Genomic DNA, 16242 nt, shown 5'->3' on the forward strand with positions numbered 1-16242 from the left:
CTTCCAAGACCAATTCCCATGTTTCACAAGGCATTGAGCGGCTCTTCTATTACATTATGCAACAAAACTGCACTCAATACCTGTTTGGAATGGCTAAAGAAAATTGTGAAGCAGCAGCGGCTTACAATGCGCTAAAGATATCTGTACAATACAAAAGCTTATTATAATGTGCTTTAGTCATCGTTATTGTGGAATGGAGGACCGAAAACAATCATATTTTTGCCTTTGCTCGGTGGTAATGAGCAAGAACTTCGGCAAACAAACAAATGTGAACGGCCCCTGAAACATGGAGATTTTTATGATCACAAGGTATCATACAATTCTGTTACACAGATATACATAGAAGACAAGCTTTATGCCTAAAGTATAGAAAAACTTATTATCCATATGGTTCATCAGTTACATTACTCATCCATAAAGTTATGAAAACAGAGTATAGAAGCATCATCTGCCTCCAGAGAGTTGGGACTCTGCAACAGAATAAGAGTGCGTAAACGCCTTATCCATAGAAGACGGATACGACAGTGCAAAATCATCAAACCCTTCGCGGTGAGCAAACATTAGACCCGCGGCAGAAATGCCCATTAGTTTCAACTCTGGTAGAGGAATATCTCCCTCCAAATACTCCACAACTTGCCTCATATTCGGCCTTGCGACCGGCTCAGAGTGGGAACACAACAATCCCAGCTTCAAAACCAACTCCACTTCCTCCACCACATACTCACTTCCCAATTTAGGATCAACGGTTCGCAAAACTTCCCCTCTGCTCCAAAAGGAAAACACCCAATCCACCAAAACTAAGTCCTCTGCTGCTGCTCGTGGCTCAATGGGCCTCCTCCCACATACCACCTCGAGCAAAAAGGCACCAAAAGCATAGACATCGGTGCTCGTTGTGGCCTTCCCGGTTCTAGTGTGCTCCGGTGCAAGATACCCAAGTGTTCCAACCACATGAGTGGTTTGTGGATCGGTTCCGTGATCATACAATCTAGCTAGCCCAAAATCGCCCAATCTCCCATTTAATTCGCCATCTAACAACACATTACTCGCCTTGACATCTCTATGAATAACAATTTGCTCCCACCCTTCGTGTAAATAGAAAAGGCCCGCCGCCACACCCCTGATGACTCGAAATCTTTGCTGCCAATTGAGGGTACAACTCGGCTGGTCATAAAGCAATTTATCTAGACTTCCACTAGGCATGTAGTCATAGACTAAAAGGAGCTCACCTTTTCGGCGACAATAACCCAAGAGTTGAACTAAATTTCGGTGGCGCATACGTCCAATACTAACGATTTCCGCCACGAATTCCTTCATTCCTTGCCTAGATTCATGTGATACCCTCTTCACTGCGACCTCAATTTTTGACGTGGGCAGTATTCCTCTATAAACCCTACCAAATCCCCCACTACCCAATAGCCCCTTTTCCCTAAACCCTTTGGTGGCAATATACAAGTCCTTGTACTTGAACCTATGAGGACCATAGTCAAGTTCCCAATCTTCAAGCACTTCAGCAAACTTCCTCTTCCTTCCAACATAATAAACTACCCCTGAAACCACTCCAGACACCAAAACTAAACAAATCAAAGGCAACCCAATTGTCAGAAACCTAGAAACTTTCTTGGGTCCGATGCGAGGAAGCTTAGGGAGTTGAGAGAAATCAAACCCATCAGCCAATCCATTATTCATCTTAAAGCTCCAAGCCAAGATATAATGGGAAGTTGTGACTGATCCAGTAGAGGAAGAGAACCCAACGTACATATTTTGGTTCAAGAACGGGGAAAGATCCTTAGAAAGAGTCAATAGCGGCGTGCTCGGCTTGGGCGAACGAACCCGAGCCATAGTAACATTCATTTCCTTCTTTCCCCCATCGTATTCAACCCAAACTTGCATCGCCTTACCGCTGATCAGACTCAAATTTTGAAACCTCCCATTTGAAGAATAGTACCCAGCTGGGTGAGGCACATCAGATTTCAGCCCATTAATATCAATGCCAACATGGTTATCATTTATATCTTGAAACTCGCTACTGGTTATTGTATCAAGCTCTACCGCAACCACGTGGTTGGTTGAGTTCCCGTTATTGGTTCCATTGAAGAGGCCCAACCACTGGCTGGGTAGAGCACCGGGGAGGTGCGGGGCGGGGGCCACGACGAAGGCGATGCCGTGGCCGGAGAGGGTGGGGTACTCGGGGATTATGGAGAAGATGAAGGAGGTGGAGAAGGATGAGGCGGTGGAGTTCGGGGAGGGTTTGAAGAGGAATGGGGTTGGGTAGAAGGCGTGGCCCGTTCGTTGGCGGGTGCCGTTGGTTAAGGCTAAGAGCCCCGAGGGTGTGAACTCGGCTATGCCGTCGAGGGTGAGGTTTGGTGAGGGGGCTTTGAAGTTATTGAAGGAGAAGCTGGGGTGGTCTTGGGCGGGTGTGGAGGGGAGAAGAGCGAGGAGGAGGAGGAGAGGAGAGAGAGAGAAAAGAGAAGTGAGAAACATGGCTAATTGGCTATGGAATGAATGGGTGTGAGAGTCTCCAGACCGATGCTTAGAGGGAATGGGATCTCCTTTTATTTGGTTCGATGTAAATCTTGGTGTGGGTTTTGCGTGGCATTGCTATGTCGTGGTAGGGTTCTTTGGGAGGATATGTGGGGTATGCCAAGTGTATACATATGAAAGGAATCTTGGCCAGTGGGTACTTTTTGCTTTGAATTGGATTTCAACCTAACATGTTCGGAGTAGCATTTAAGTTAACTATTTTAGTCAAATAGTAATTCTTCACTGGGATGTTTCGCTCCGACTCTCTATCCTCGTTTTACGCTACGGCTCACAATAAACAATACTCTAAAGTGTTCAAAGTTAAAATAGGAGGGTATTCAAATAAGGGGGCATTAAAATATCCTAATCCTAAAGTGTAGGTATTTAGCATTAGGTGAGAACAAGTTTGATGATACTAGTCATTTTGAATACCATAGCGTTGGTTCTAAAGCTGCCGTTGTACAATTACACTAGAAACGAGTAAAATTTTACGATAATTTCTTCAATATCAAAGTGCATACAAATTTCTAATTAAATCGTTTGACCGTGGAAAGATCATTCTATCCTTCAGGAATAATGCTCTTTCCTCTCTTGAAGGACTTTTCTATTTTTATAGGCAAAACGAACCCTCCTCGAATTTGCAGGGTCCCTCTTTTTTTTTTTCTTTCTACGGAATTCTATTCCAAACTCACAGACACGTCATGAGTAGAGAGCGGTGTTCACATATTTGGATCAGGAGCCCCTACTCTTACGTCAGATGAGTAAATTTGCACCTAAAGCACAAAATAAATTTTCTTGATGACGCTACACAATTTTTTTTGACGACACCCCACAATGTTTCTGCAGTATCACCACGTGGTGCTTCAAATACATTTTCTGTCGGGCATTAGTGTGGATTCCACTTTCAAGCATGTGGCTCGTACGCTGATGTGTGGGGGAAGAAAGCCCCTGAAGCACCTCCTCGCGGCGGTTCTCTCGGAGCAATTAATAATTCTCCATTTTTGTGAGAACAAAAGCCTAGATTTCTAAAGGGAAAATTGCTGGCAGGTGGAGCACCAAGCACAAAGAGAGAGGGCGAGTCGTGGTCGCTGTTATATAGAGAGAGGGGAGACGAAGGAGAATTGGGGGAAAAATGAAAGTGAGGGTTTTAAGTTGTATATAAACGAGGGTAAAATAAACATTTCAAATTAACACACCATATATTGGTGAGTATTGTACCTCTTGCCATGACAGCGATAATTTTGAAACTGATCCCCATGGATTTGTGATTAAAGCCCGTCCACATCTCTCTCCGGTCATTCTACCATTTCTAGAAGGAAAACAAATTGATTGCCGATGGGCCAGAGCCCGTACACTTCGATTATGCCACTCTTCATCCTCCTTCAACGGATCCAGACATAGCCACTGAAGTCTTTCTTTTTCTTTTTTTTTTGGTAAACGCCACTGAAGTCTTTCTGGTGGCTATTTTTGGTCAATAGATTTGGACAATCGTAGTCAATTGTCGCCGCGCACGACTGTGTTAAGGTGGGCTGCGGCTTGAAATTTGTGATTTCACTGATTTGTTGTTTGTTTTCCTAATTAATTCTTAGAATTGGAAAATGATTTTCACACTTTCCTTTTAATTATTCATACTCCTTTTTTTTTTATTCACATGAAATTACAATATTCTTTTTAAATGTGTGAAAAAGTGTATTAAACAAATGGTAAAATAGTAAATTCAAGTGAGTAAAGATAAAAATGAAAGTATGAACAATAAAAAAGAAAGTGTGAAAATTAATTTCTTAAATCTTTTGGTTTTTACTGTTCAAATGAGGACTTTAATAATGCAATGTACTATATGCAAAAGACTTGAACAAAGGGACACGTGACGGTGGGACCACCACGGCTGCTCTTGCAAATCTTTTCGTCAGCATCGGCCAAACATTTTGGATTCCGATCCTGTCTATTTGATTCGGACCAATTCGGTCTATTTGAGTGCATTTAAATTGTTTAAAAGTGTTTTGAGTGGTCTATATTTGAAGAGATTGTTAATTATTTTTAAACATTCCTTTAAATCTGGGCCATCCAAAATATTTTTGGATATTTTGGACGGCCTACATGCAACAAATGGTCTGAATTGGTCCGAGGCAAATGGACGGAATCCGCCCCAAAACTTTTTTAGGATTTCTTGAACCAGTGATAGTCTGATCTTTTTAGCATGATTTTTTAAATTTCTTTCTTTTAGTTTTCACAAGATTTGGGTCAAATTCTTACACTAAATGGAAAAAGTATAAATATATAGATTAAAGTTGAACAAGATTCATAAACGATGAAAAAGACCAAAACAAATTGAAAATTTCGAATTTTGGGGATAAAGTTGGACTTTTTTTACCAATAAGACCAAAAGATTTTATTAACAACAAAAGTACTATTTTCATCAACGAAAATACCAATAGAAGTTGTGTAATACTGTAATTCACCCTTTATGAATTGTGAATTAGCATGTTTAGGTTTTAAGTTTCAAGATATGTGCACAAAGTACTCGAATATATACCGAAGAAAAAAAGAAATATAATATCCCGTATATGTTTGATCGAAAAAAGAATTATTGCATTAAGAGCGAATGATTATTTAATTAGTTTAGAAAAGGAACCAATTGAAATATGGCATGCTCTTACAAACCCGTTCAAATGTATTTATAGGACAAGTTTTCAGCAAAGTTAATTAGTCCAATTTTTCATCATATATTCGGTAGTTTTTTTTTTTCTTCCATGTAAACGAGGGCTAAATTGGGAACCTTCTAACAAAACCTTATCAGCAGATGAAGATAAATGGATCAACCTTTATGGTTTTGCCCCTTCGGGTTGTTCTTGTTTTGCCCCTTCGGGTTGTTCTTGTTTTTTGGCGTTAGTTTGGTTTTTGCATGGTTCTCGGTTTCAGGATTATTTAGGATGTGCGGTTGCCTTCTTGTCTTTCTTTACTTTTGGTTTTCGGGTGACGTTTCAACTGGTGTTCCCGAGATTCGTTTAATCGTTATTATCTTCTTCAAAGATTAGTAAAATCATTTTTGCCTATAGAAAAAAAATATCTTGGGAGAAAATCTTCAAAGTCAAAGAGTATTTTGATTTTATATTCAATCGAGAACATTCCTAGGTCTTGGTCTTTCTTTAATTATGATAGAGGACAAAATACTATGATCCTTGTTAATATATATTGACTTCTCAATCTTATTAGCACCTCACACTCAGGACTTGAGATTTATATTCCCATTCACTGCATGCCACATGTGCGGTGTTTGTTATTCTACCAGTTACCCCACCACTAATCCAATCAATTTTAATAACTTGGGAAAGCAGAACCCACGACTTTTTTTTTGTTTTTCTGTGTTTTTTCCTTTCCAAATGGATGTCTAGGCAGCTTGCACATAACTCGACGAACTCCGAAGCCTCTAAAGTTAAGAATTGGACAAACCCTTTAATGACCCCAAAATTTAAACGGCTTGAAGTTGACGGGTATGTGGAGAAAGTTCTCAAACTAAAACTAGTATAATGAGTATTGGCGAACGTCATTCTAATCTCCACAAAAGAAAATCAAGCTGATCAACTAAGATGAAAGAATTATACCTTGTTTGGATTCAACTTTAAAAAAAAAAATTCAACTCAAAAAACGCTTATTATCCATACTTTCAATCATTACTCTCATTATTCTCTCCACTCATACCCATATCTCCAATCTCTTTTTTTTTTTTGGCAGAAATGAGAAAATTTTATTAATCTGAAGGGCCAAGGAATGCCTAAACATCAGAAAAGATAGAATTTCATGGGAACAGAGTAGTCATCCATAACTCGAACGAATCACTAGAAAGGGCTTTCTTTGCACTAACATGTGCAACCTGATTATAATCACGTTTAACAGAATTAAAATCACAAGGGAAAATGACGGCCAATGACGTGTGTTAATAATTAAAACTTGCCAAGGACATGCTAAGAACATGTGTTAATACTGAAAATATCTTTGGCGAGTATTAATTATCAAAACACATCATGGGCCGTCATTTTTCCAAATCACAAGCCCTTGAGGGCCTGACAATCATGGACTAGAACAACAATATCCTTGGCCGGAGTATTCGTCGCCACACAACTCTTAACAATAGCTTCTGCATTGGATTCAACTATAACATTGGAAAGATTCAACGCAAGACCCATGTACAAACCATCTCGAATGCGCGAGAGCCTCTGCTAATCTAGAAGAGCTAATACCAACATGAATTTTGATTGATACACCTAACATAACCCCATCTGCTCCCCTAGCTATGACACCCGCTCCCACCATATTTAGATCCTTCAGAAACTGTAGCATCAACTTTAATCTTGACCGTACCTTCCTCCGGACCCTTCCAATTGCTTGTATCTGAACTCTGCTCCCTGGACATAGTTGAGGAAACCTTTTCATTTGTCTTTAAAAACTCATGAAAATCGGCTTGAGTTTTCCCACTAACTGTTTCAGTTGCCCATCTTTTGCCATTAAAAACAAGATCATTTCTAGTCCACCAAATCCACCAACAATAAACTAAACCTAGCTCCATTGTCGAAGATGGAAAACCCGCTTGCTTAATTCGGTCTTGAATACAACTACATCAATCAGACATATACCACCAATCTTGAAGCTCCTCTTGTCTCAACCGAAAGGGGGAGTGAATCCAAATTCTTGTAGCAAAATCACAATGAAAAAGGAAGTGGCAAATAGATTCCTCCGCTCTCCCACATACAGGACACATTGGATCAGTTCAAATTTTCCTTGTGACTAGGGCAGAATTAGTCGCAACAGCCTCGTTGAAGCACTTCCATGCAAAAAATTTAATCTTAGGATGAATAGGCAACCCCCACATCCGTTTCCAGATTGAAGGCATCATCCCAGCCGAACTTGTTTGAGCTATTTTTCTTTCTATCTCTCTTCACTTATTATCCATATCTCCAATTATTATCATAATTTCTCTTTTTATTCATTATCCCAAAAATCAAACCCCAAAAAAAAATCAAATTTCAATCCGAACAAGACATTAATGGAAGCCACTCGGATCTTAATCTGAGTAACGGGTGCTTGAGATTCTTATGCACTCGGATTAGATCCAAGCCATCTGTGCTGAAATGAGCGGCCTGATGGGCCGCTCAGCACCGCTGCCAAGAACCTGTGATTGGTAGCATCTCCCATTCCGGTTTGGGAGGCACAACTACATTTGAATAGAGTATGTACTAGTGTTGTATCTGTTTGATGCACGTGATAAAAAAATAATTTGTGCGGACTCTACACTTTTTAGTAAAAACTACTCAAATATAAGAGGTGAAGAGATGAATTGGGCCACCAAATGTCTCTAGGGCATTAAACAAATTTTCTCAATTCCCCCAAAATCTCTCACCCCTTCCCCACATTCTCTCCCCCTCCCATGTCCTCTCTCTCCTACTCTTTCCAAATTTTAAAAAAGTAAAAGAAAATAAAAAAATTAGAAAATTAGGGAGGGGGGTTTGGAGTCTTTGTTGGAAAAATGGAATTTTTAACCAAAGAGAATTTGGCGGGACCCACATCGCGCGAGGTGGGCCCAAGTGGGTTTTAGATACTCATTGCTAAGGAGTTTAAACCGGTGAAAGAATGAACAAATTCTATTGAGAGATGAATAGAAAATTATCTCTCAAAGTGGGTTTCGGACCAACAACAGTGCACAGTTGGCTGGTCATGGTTGGGTTAATTACACATGATTGTGTATTCAATTTCGGGAATAATAACTATATCAGTTTTATTCCAAAATTGAATTGCGGAATCAATTCCCCTATGAATTGTATAGGCTCCTCCATGAATATTTATATTCATTGTCGTATTGATGGCAGATGCTCCTCTTTCAGCTATAAAAGGGGACCTCTACCTTTGGTTTCAACCACCAAAAACGATCCAAAGCATCTCTCTCTCTCTCTCTTCAAATTTTAAAAAATTAACAGAAAATTAAAAATTCAGAAAATTACTTAGGGGGTTTGGAGTCTTGAAAGGCACAAACACATTTGCATAGGATATTGTTAGATAGATAGATTAATAGTGGAGTATGTATTGATTGATTGATGCCATGGACTCCTGAATCCACCTTCGAAGTACTGGATCGGTGGACTATGTTAGCGTTGAAGCCCAGTTCTATTTCGATTGGGGAAGAGTTTTAATTCGTTCTGTGTTCCATGACTCGATCTAGCCCAATTCAATTTTCGTATGACTAATTTTCATGTGCAACATTCCTGACAATCGAACAACGCCTTCGGTACTTTAAAATAGATGATTTTTTTACTGGGGTTTCAATGAGATCCTACTGGCCAACAATCTACCCCAAAACAAACCAGACGAGCTAGGCAACAATTCTAATAGCCCACATAACAAATCAGACGAAAACAAACCAAGCGCATAAACAATTATAATTTTACTAGGATTTTTCTTTTTGCTGTTAATTTTACTAGGAAATTTTTTTTTGTCATTCGTTAAATCTAATTTACTCTATACTAGGAAATTTGGGGAGAGAGATAGGTATTTATGTGAATCGAACCCTACCTATGTGCATGAGAATATAAGGGAAGCACCAACTGAACTCTATTCCACTTGCAATTTTACTAGGATTAAGAGGACTAGAGGAGCTGATTAAACAAAAAAAAAAAAAAAGGACTAGAGGAGGGAATTTTGATGTAAAAGAGGAATCTAGCTATCCACCTACAATTTTCGGCAAGGTGGCTAGGATGTGGGTTCCAATTAAGTGCAAGGAAAACTTACGTGCAATTAGTGCGTATCAATAAGGGTCCGTTTGATTAAAAAAAAGAGTATACATATTGGAGAGTGATATGACAAAAAGTAAAATAAAAGAAAAGAAAGTGAAAAAAAAAAAATCCATGCGTTTAATTTAAAAAAAAAAAAAAGAAAAAGGTTTGTAAGAATCATGCAAGAAAATAGGGAAAAAAACTGAAATGGTTCATGTAGTTAAGTGTTTGTGTCAACTTGGTCCTTGTAGTTGTAATTGGCTCGATTTACACTATGGATTTTCTATTTTGTTCCAACTTGATCTAATTACTAATTGCCGTTAGTCCACCGTTAGTCATTTTAACAGCAAAATCAAATGGCCCCTTTTTTTGGGGTTAAAACAGTAATTCTCTCATTCTCCTCTTGTCCTAATATACATCTGAACCAAAATGCAGCTCATTATTCTATTCTCCATTGATAAGGAGGCACCTGAGAAGAAATTTGGTTATAGTTATCTGTAAAAAGTTGCCCTCCAATTCAACATTTTCATGATCAGCTATGAGGCAATATAACCACTGGTATTGTCTACTTATTCAACTTGTGGACAAATATTGAGATGCCTTATTTTTCTGCATAGTATTGAAAATGCATATAGAACCATGTCCAAAAGTCACAACATGATATAGATCCAAAAGTTAGAATATTACATAAACTTAGTTCCAAATTTAGCAAGTCTTAACCTAATACATAGACATAACAAACCATTCAGCTAGGTTACAATAAACCTAACTTGACAGCTCAAGTGGTTACAAAAAATAGTGCTCTGTCATTCCATTCATTTTCCTACACTTGGCCCATGCACTGAATCCTGACTAGGAATGTTGAAGTTTGAGTAGTCCCACATTGGTAACAACGGCTTGTTACTTATCATTGTCTTTCCTCCTTTACCTCTTGCTCTTCCTCTACCTCTTCCTCCACCTCTGCATCCATCTCTGCCTCGACCCCTACCTCCACCAGTCTTCTCATTGCCTTTGCCACTTGATCCCGCACCTAGTTCAGCTGTCATTGCACTCGATCCAGTACTTGGTTCATTTATGGTGATACCTCTGGCTCTTCCCCCACCTCTTTTTCCTCCTCTTACTCCACCAATCTTCTCCTTGCCTTTTGCTGTTATTGGAATGGTACCAGTTGTTGTCACTGCACTTGGTTCATTTATGGTGATGCCTCCGTGACTAAGTATAGGTGGTGCAAAGCTTGGGGTATGTGTCTGAAACAGTGGATGTTATTAAAATCATATTAAATATTAAATGTGTAAAGATTGGATGCATTACATAGAATGAAAAAATGGCACTATCATACATACAGGCAAATTGGTTTATCTGGTTCCTTTTTCAGCAACTGGACCTCCTTTGCATCCTCTTTTGCTGTATCCCAATGTTCCACAAGTGCTGCAAGTACGTGGTTGTGGTGTTTCCCCTCCTCAATTTGGTTGCATTTGCATCTTCCAATTCCTCTGGTTGCTTCCTCCTTGCCTTCTTAGGCCTCCTTGGCTGCCTTCTACATTTTGGTGGTATGATGGGGGGTTGCCTAGTTCTAGGCCACATCTCACTTCCATTAATAGGGTATATGATGGGCTCATAACTAGCCATATATGTATCCTTTCTAAACCAGTGTGCCACATAGTCTATTGGCTCTTCATGGTTGGGATAGATGGCTGATATAGAATGAGGGCATGGAATTTCACTTAATTGCCATTTCCTACAAGTGCATGTCTTTTCTCTAAGGTCCACAACAAATTGGGGTCCACTGAAATTTTGTGCCATAAAAGAAAAACATTTTTCCATTGTTTATTAGTCCAAAAACTCACCATATTCTGCTATGTTTCCATTGAAAATTAAAGTATTTGAGCGGAACATTTTTCCATTGTCTATTAGTCGAAGTACTCACCATATTTTGGCTTGTTTCCGTCGAATCTGTAGCAAGCCATATCTGGTTCTTCCATCTCTTGAAGTTAGCCAAGGTGTTGGATGTTCTTCTACCTCCAAAATCGTCTGCTTCAAAATGAGAAGTCCAAATCCAGTGGGAAACAAATTAGGGCAGCAAGAGAATGAGAGAATTACTATTTTAACTCCAAAAAAGGGGGCCATTTGATTTTGTTGTTAAAAGGACTTAACGGCGGATTAACGACAGTTAGTAATTGAACCAAATTGGAACAAAATGGAAAGTACAGAATGTAAATCGAGCCAATTACAACTACGGGGACCAAGATGATACAAACACTTAATTACATGGACCATTTCGATTTTTTTCCCAAGAAAATATTTATATTTGCTACCGTTAACATACTTACGGATCATGCTAGGAAAGAAAAAATTAAGGACATAATAGGAAGTGATATAAAAAAAACTTTATTTTCTTGTGTTCTTTTTCCATAGTCAATTAATTTCCTAATCTAGTGCTCCATTCCACCACCCAATTCCCTAAAGTTCTAGATATGATAACCTATTCCTATGAATACAATGTATTAAACATACACGTCTTTGACTTAGTCAAATGATTGACTAATCTTTTTGCTTGGTAACTAATTTTCTAATTTAATATTATATTCCTTATTGGCCCTATTCCTTCATCTACTCTTCTTTACTTTGTTGATCATGTTTGTGAGTTTCCTGATTTTAATATAATTAATTTTAAAATAAGTTTCGGTCTAACATATCTATGCAATTTTAAGTAGGAAATTGTTATTCGCACTTCTAGTTTTGTTATTCATACTTTCTTTTTAGTCTTTTAATAAAAAAAGTACATACACTTTCAACACTAAAAAATAAAAACAGGAGTGTGAATATTAATTCTCTTTTAAATACTTTAGATAGTCAATGGAGATGATATCACAATTTTCAAGCGAACTGTGGTTCAAAACCGAACCGAATTGTATTTTAATGGTTTGGATTGATTTGATTCTATGAATTTTTTGGGTTGGTTTCATAGTCCGTGGGTAATGGTTTGATTCTTAGTTTACTAGTATAAAACCAGACAATCCAGTGCATGCTCACCTCTAAGTTTCATTTTAATCAATCACTGGAAATCAACTTTCCTCTTTTTTTTTTTCCCTTGCATTTTTTCACTATTTTCACTCTAATCAAACGGACTATAAGCGTTTTGGTACGACTTAATTTCTCTTTTGGTAACTCCAAGAGATAGCTCAAGTCGCAACATGGATGGGTTGTAAACCCCAACATTATGAGTTTGAATCTTGACAATCTCTTGGGGCCAAGTGCCAAGAGAAAAATCTCTTGTAAATTTCTTAGTTTCGGTGTGGATGACCTGCCTTCAACTGGACCGAAGAGGAAAAAACTCAAGGTGCGCATAAAGTGGCCTAGACACCCCTGACCGTTTGGAAAAAAAAAACTCTTTTGTTGGAAAGTATAAATCATGGGCAAATAAAAATATAAAATCTTTCAGAATCTTGTTCTACATCATCATAAAAAGGATAGTAGGGTTTCTTTGGAGGGGATAAAGAGCACTCGGATTAAAAAAAAGAAAAATACAAAGAGCACAAAAACGTATCACGAGAAGAAGAAACAGGCCAGGCTGCAGCAACAACAAGATGATCGCCCGCGTGTTCGATCACAGTTGGGAAGAAAGAAGAAATAAGGTACGGATCAAGAATTTTTTTTCTTTTTATTCTCCAAACTATGCATATTTTTTCTATTTAGTCTCTAAACTATCAATTTGACAATTTCATCCCCTCAACTATCATTCTATTACCTACTTAGTCCAATAAATAAAGGAAAATAGGAATTTGGACGGAAAATGCCATGTAAAGTCTATTTGGGACCCTGTAGAGCAGATATTTAATTATGAGAACTCTAGAAAGAAAAATTAATTATGACCTTTTAAGTATAAAATGATCAGAAGAATAAGATCTTTACATCGGTTCACATGAATTGAAAATTAGAGCGCTTAATTTTTAATCATTTTTTAATATATAAACAGTCTAAATTCTATATAAAGAACTTAGTCTTTTAAAAGAAAAAAATGAATGTGTTAGTCTCTATAAAATGACACTTAAGATTCTAATTTATGAATCTTGTAAACAAATTAAGTGTTCCAATTTTTAATCTGTTTGAACCGATGCGAATGTTTTATTTTTCTGATCATTTTATTCTAAAGATTCATAATTAATTTTTATCTCTAAAGCTGTCATAATCAAATATCTGTTTTACATGGTCACAAATAGGGTCTTACGTGACATTTTATGTCTAAATTTCTAATTTCCGTTATCTATTGGACTAAGTATGTAACGGTATGATAGTTGAGGGGATGAAATCATCAAATTAATAGTTTAGGGACTAAGTAGAGAAAATATGCATAATTTAGGAATAATAAAAAAAAAAACTCATGGATGAATACCTCTATCTTTATTTTGGTCAATGGAGTTTTAATCTTGCATGATCATCTTTGTCGTATATTGTTCTCGGCTCATTAATCGATGTGCTGATAGAGTCTTCGTAGTGAAATGGAATTGTGAACTGGAGTAATTCAACAGAACTTTATTATTGATTGAGAAAAAGAATTACAGAAACAATTGTAAAGGGAAAGAGTTACAGAAGAAGAAGACAGAAGAGAGAAGAAGAAAACAAATGGGTAACAACAACTCTCCTTACTCCTACGCCACCTTCCCCCTTATAACCGACTGACGGACTAACCAATCTCCGAACAACCGACAATACAACCAACTCCAATTACAATATTTGCATATTAAGCCCTGAATACTTGCTACAATTAGGACTGACTCCCCTATGCTTATCATGTGCATGAAATTCTGAAAATTCTAGGGTTTTCTTAAACCTCACCGAGACCTTGCCAATGGCGGCCGCAACATATCTCGTCAACTCAGAATCAAGCACAGACCAATTACAAACCCTAACCTCCTCCCTTTCTTCTCATCTTCAACCTCCTCGTAAAAAGGTAGCAAATTAATCTGCTATCATACATGCTAATAGAAATTCGCAAAGAGTTTTTATGTGGTAGAACCGTAGAGGTTTTCCTGTTTGATCTTATCTATTGCCTATTGTTATGACAGAAGAACATCAAGAAACCAAGGTTACTCCTCAAGAACGAGTTTTTCGTGAATCTTTTGTCTTCCCACCAAGTAAGTCCTGTTTATTCCTTCAACTTAATTTCTCTATCATAAGTAGTACTTTTTCCATTTGCGCGGAGGAAAGATTTATTGGAAGGAAACATATTCTCTTTCGAAAATGCCATGAAAGCATTTGACCGTAAATACGATAGAAAATTGATCTGCTATCATATATGCTAATAGAAATTTGTAAAGAGAGAGTCTTCCTGTTTGATCTTAACTATTTTTATTGATTTTTAATCCGAATTCTTAGCTATTGTTATGACAGAAGAACATCAAGAGACCCAGCTTACTCCTCAAGAACGAGTTGTTCCTGGATCATTTGTATTCCCGCCAAGTAAGTCATGCTAATTTCCAACTTTCTCTATCATAAGTAGGTGTGTGGATTTATTTGAAGGAAACATTTTCTTTCTCGTAAATGCCAGGAACAATTGTGGGGCTTATCTTAAAAGTATGACTTCCCCAAGAAACTCTTACACTATCTCATAAGAGCCCGTCTGAGAATCCGAAACCTTTAATTCCATTCTTCAACTTACAATAATATCTAATCACTCCGGACTAAGGGCTTTGGCTTTGGCTTAGGGAGGAGAAATTGGAGAATACAAAAGAGTTATGTGGTCAAGGATGGATGTGGGAATTAGCAAGAAGTGGCAGTCGCCACCTCTGTGACTTTTAAAAAACCATTTGGTTTTGTTAATTTATTCTCAGTTTATCGTCAAAACTATATACGTCGTCTTTGGTTTTGTACTCGCGCCCATGATCCACTTCTCCAAAACCCCAAAACTCGTTCTTGATTTGTAATTTTAATGAATGATATTGGTGGTTGCCCCTCAATCCATTTGTAACTCGATCTGCTCTGTACTAGCAGGAGTCGTGTTGGGAGAATGAAGATAATGCAGTATGTTTACGTGTAGGCCATCGTAGCGCCTTGCTTAAGATGTTAGAGTGGATTGGTTTTACTTATATTGCTGTTATTTTTCTTTTCTCCACACCCGTCAAGGACTCAGTTGTGATTCTCCTCTATATAAATGAGGAAACTATGTGCAAGTGATGCATGTTACCTGGTCTAGGTGAGCTATGAAGAAAGAATTGTGCGCAGATTTTGTTATGGCGTCCACCACGGGTCCTACACAAATGAGTCGAGCTGTTCATTAAATGTAAAACATTTTTTCAAGGGTTGTCTCAAAAAATCAGCTCAATTTAATCCATATAGGTGCTCGATCCAATCATTTAAATTTTCATTCAAATTTTCGGATAAATAAAAAGTTAGATGATTGGATCGAGTACCTATAAATACCATAATTGAGCTAATTTTTCGCGGTAGCCTTTGAAAACGTGTTTTACATTTAATGAACAACTCGAATCGTTTGTGTGAGACCCGTGGTAGGCTCCACAACAAAATCTGTGCATAATCTAGGCACAGATTGTCTGTGAAACTTTTTTTGTTAAGTGACGACGTCAGTAAAAATCTAAGCCTAAAGAAGGATCTAAAGAAGTAAAGGGTCGGTTGGGGATGCTCTTGACCAGGTTGTTCGATCAATGCTATTCTTTTCCTTCCCTTCTCTCTATCATGTTATGATATGCAATCAATTTGGCTGTTTCTGTAATTGACCAAATACGTAGTTTGAAAAAGGTAATCTAAAAACAAAAAAGCATGCGGCCGGGAACATAACATAACGTTAAACACAAGATGTAGTTTGAAAAAAGTTGTCGTAAGTCTATGGGCATCAAACGATTCTAGACACAATGAAATCGAAAATTTGATCTAAATATGTGATGTACGACAAAATTTGGAAAGACTTACGAGTATATTCTTAATTATGGTCTAGAATCGAACT

The 16242-nt window shown here is 37.8% G+C and overlaps 1 protein-coding gene across 1 annotated transcript; it reads right to left on the reverse strand.

Annotated features, from left to right (window-relative positions):
- Positions 1-265: 265 nt before the first annotated feature.
- On the reverse strand, positions 266-2563 carry LOC131322052 (L-type lectin-domain containing receptor kinase IV.1-like). Its single transcript, XM_058353152.1, has one exon. The coding sequence runs from the start codon at positions 2479-2481 to the stop codon at positions 445-447; it is 2037 nt and encodes a 678-aa protein (XP_058209135.1). The 5' UTR covers positions 2482-2563; the 3' UTR covers positions 266-444.
- Between the last annotated feature and the right edge of the window lie 13679 nt (positions 2564-16242).

This window comes from Rhododendron vialii, chromosome 4a, assembly GCF_030253575.1.
Source record: "Rhododendron vialii isolate Sample 1 chromosome 4a, ASM3025357v1".
Classification (NCBI taxonomy): Eukaryota; Viridiplantae; Streptophyta; class Magnoliopsida; order Ericales; family Ericaceae; genus Rhododendron; species Rhododendron vialii.

Coding starts and splice junctions, on each gene's coding strand:
- LOC131322052 (XM_058353152.1), bottom strand. CDS start 2,481: ATGTTTCTCACTTCTCTTTTCTCTCTCTCTCCTCTCCTCCTCCTCCTC.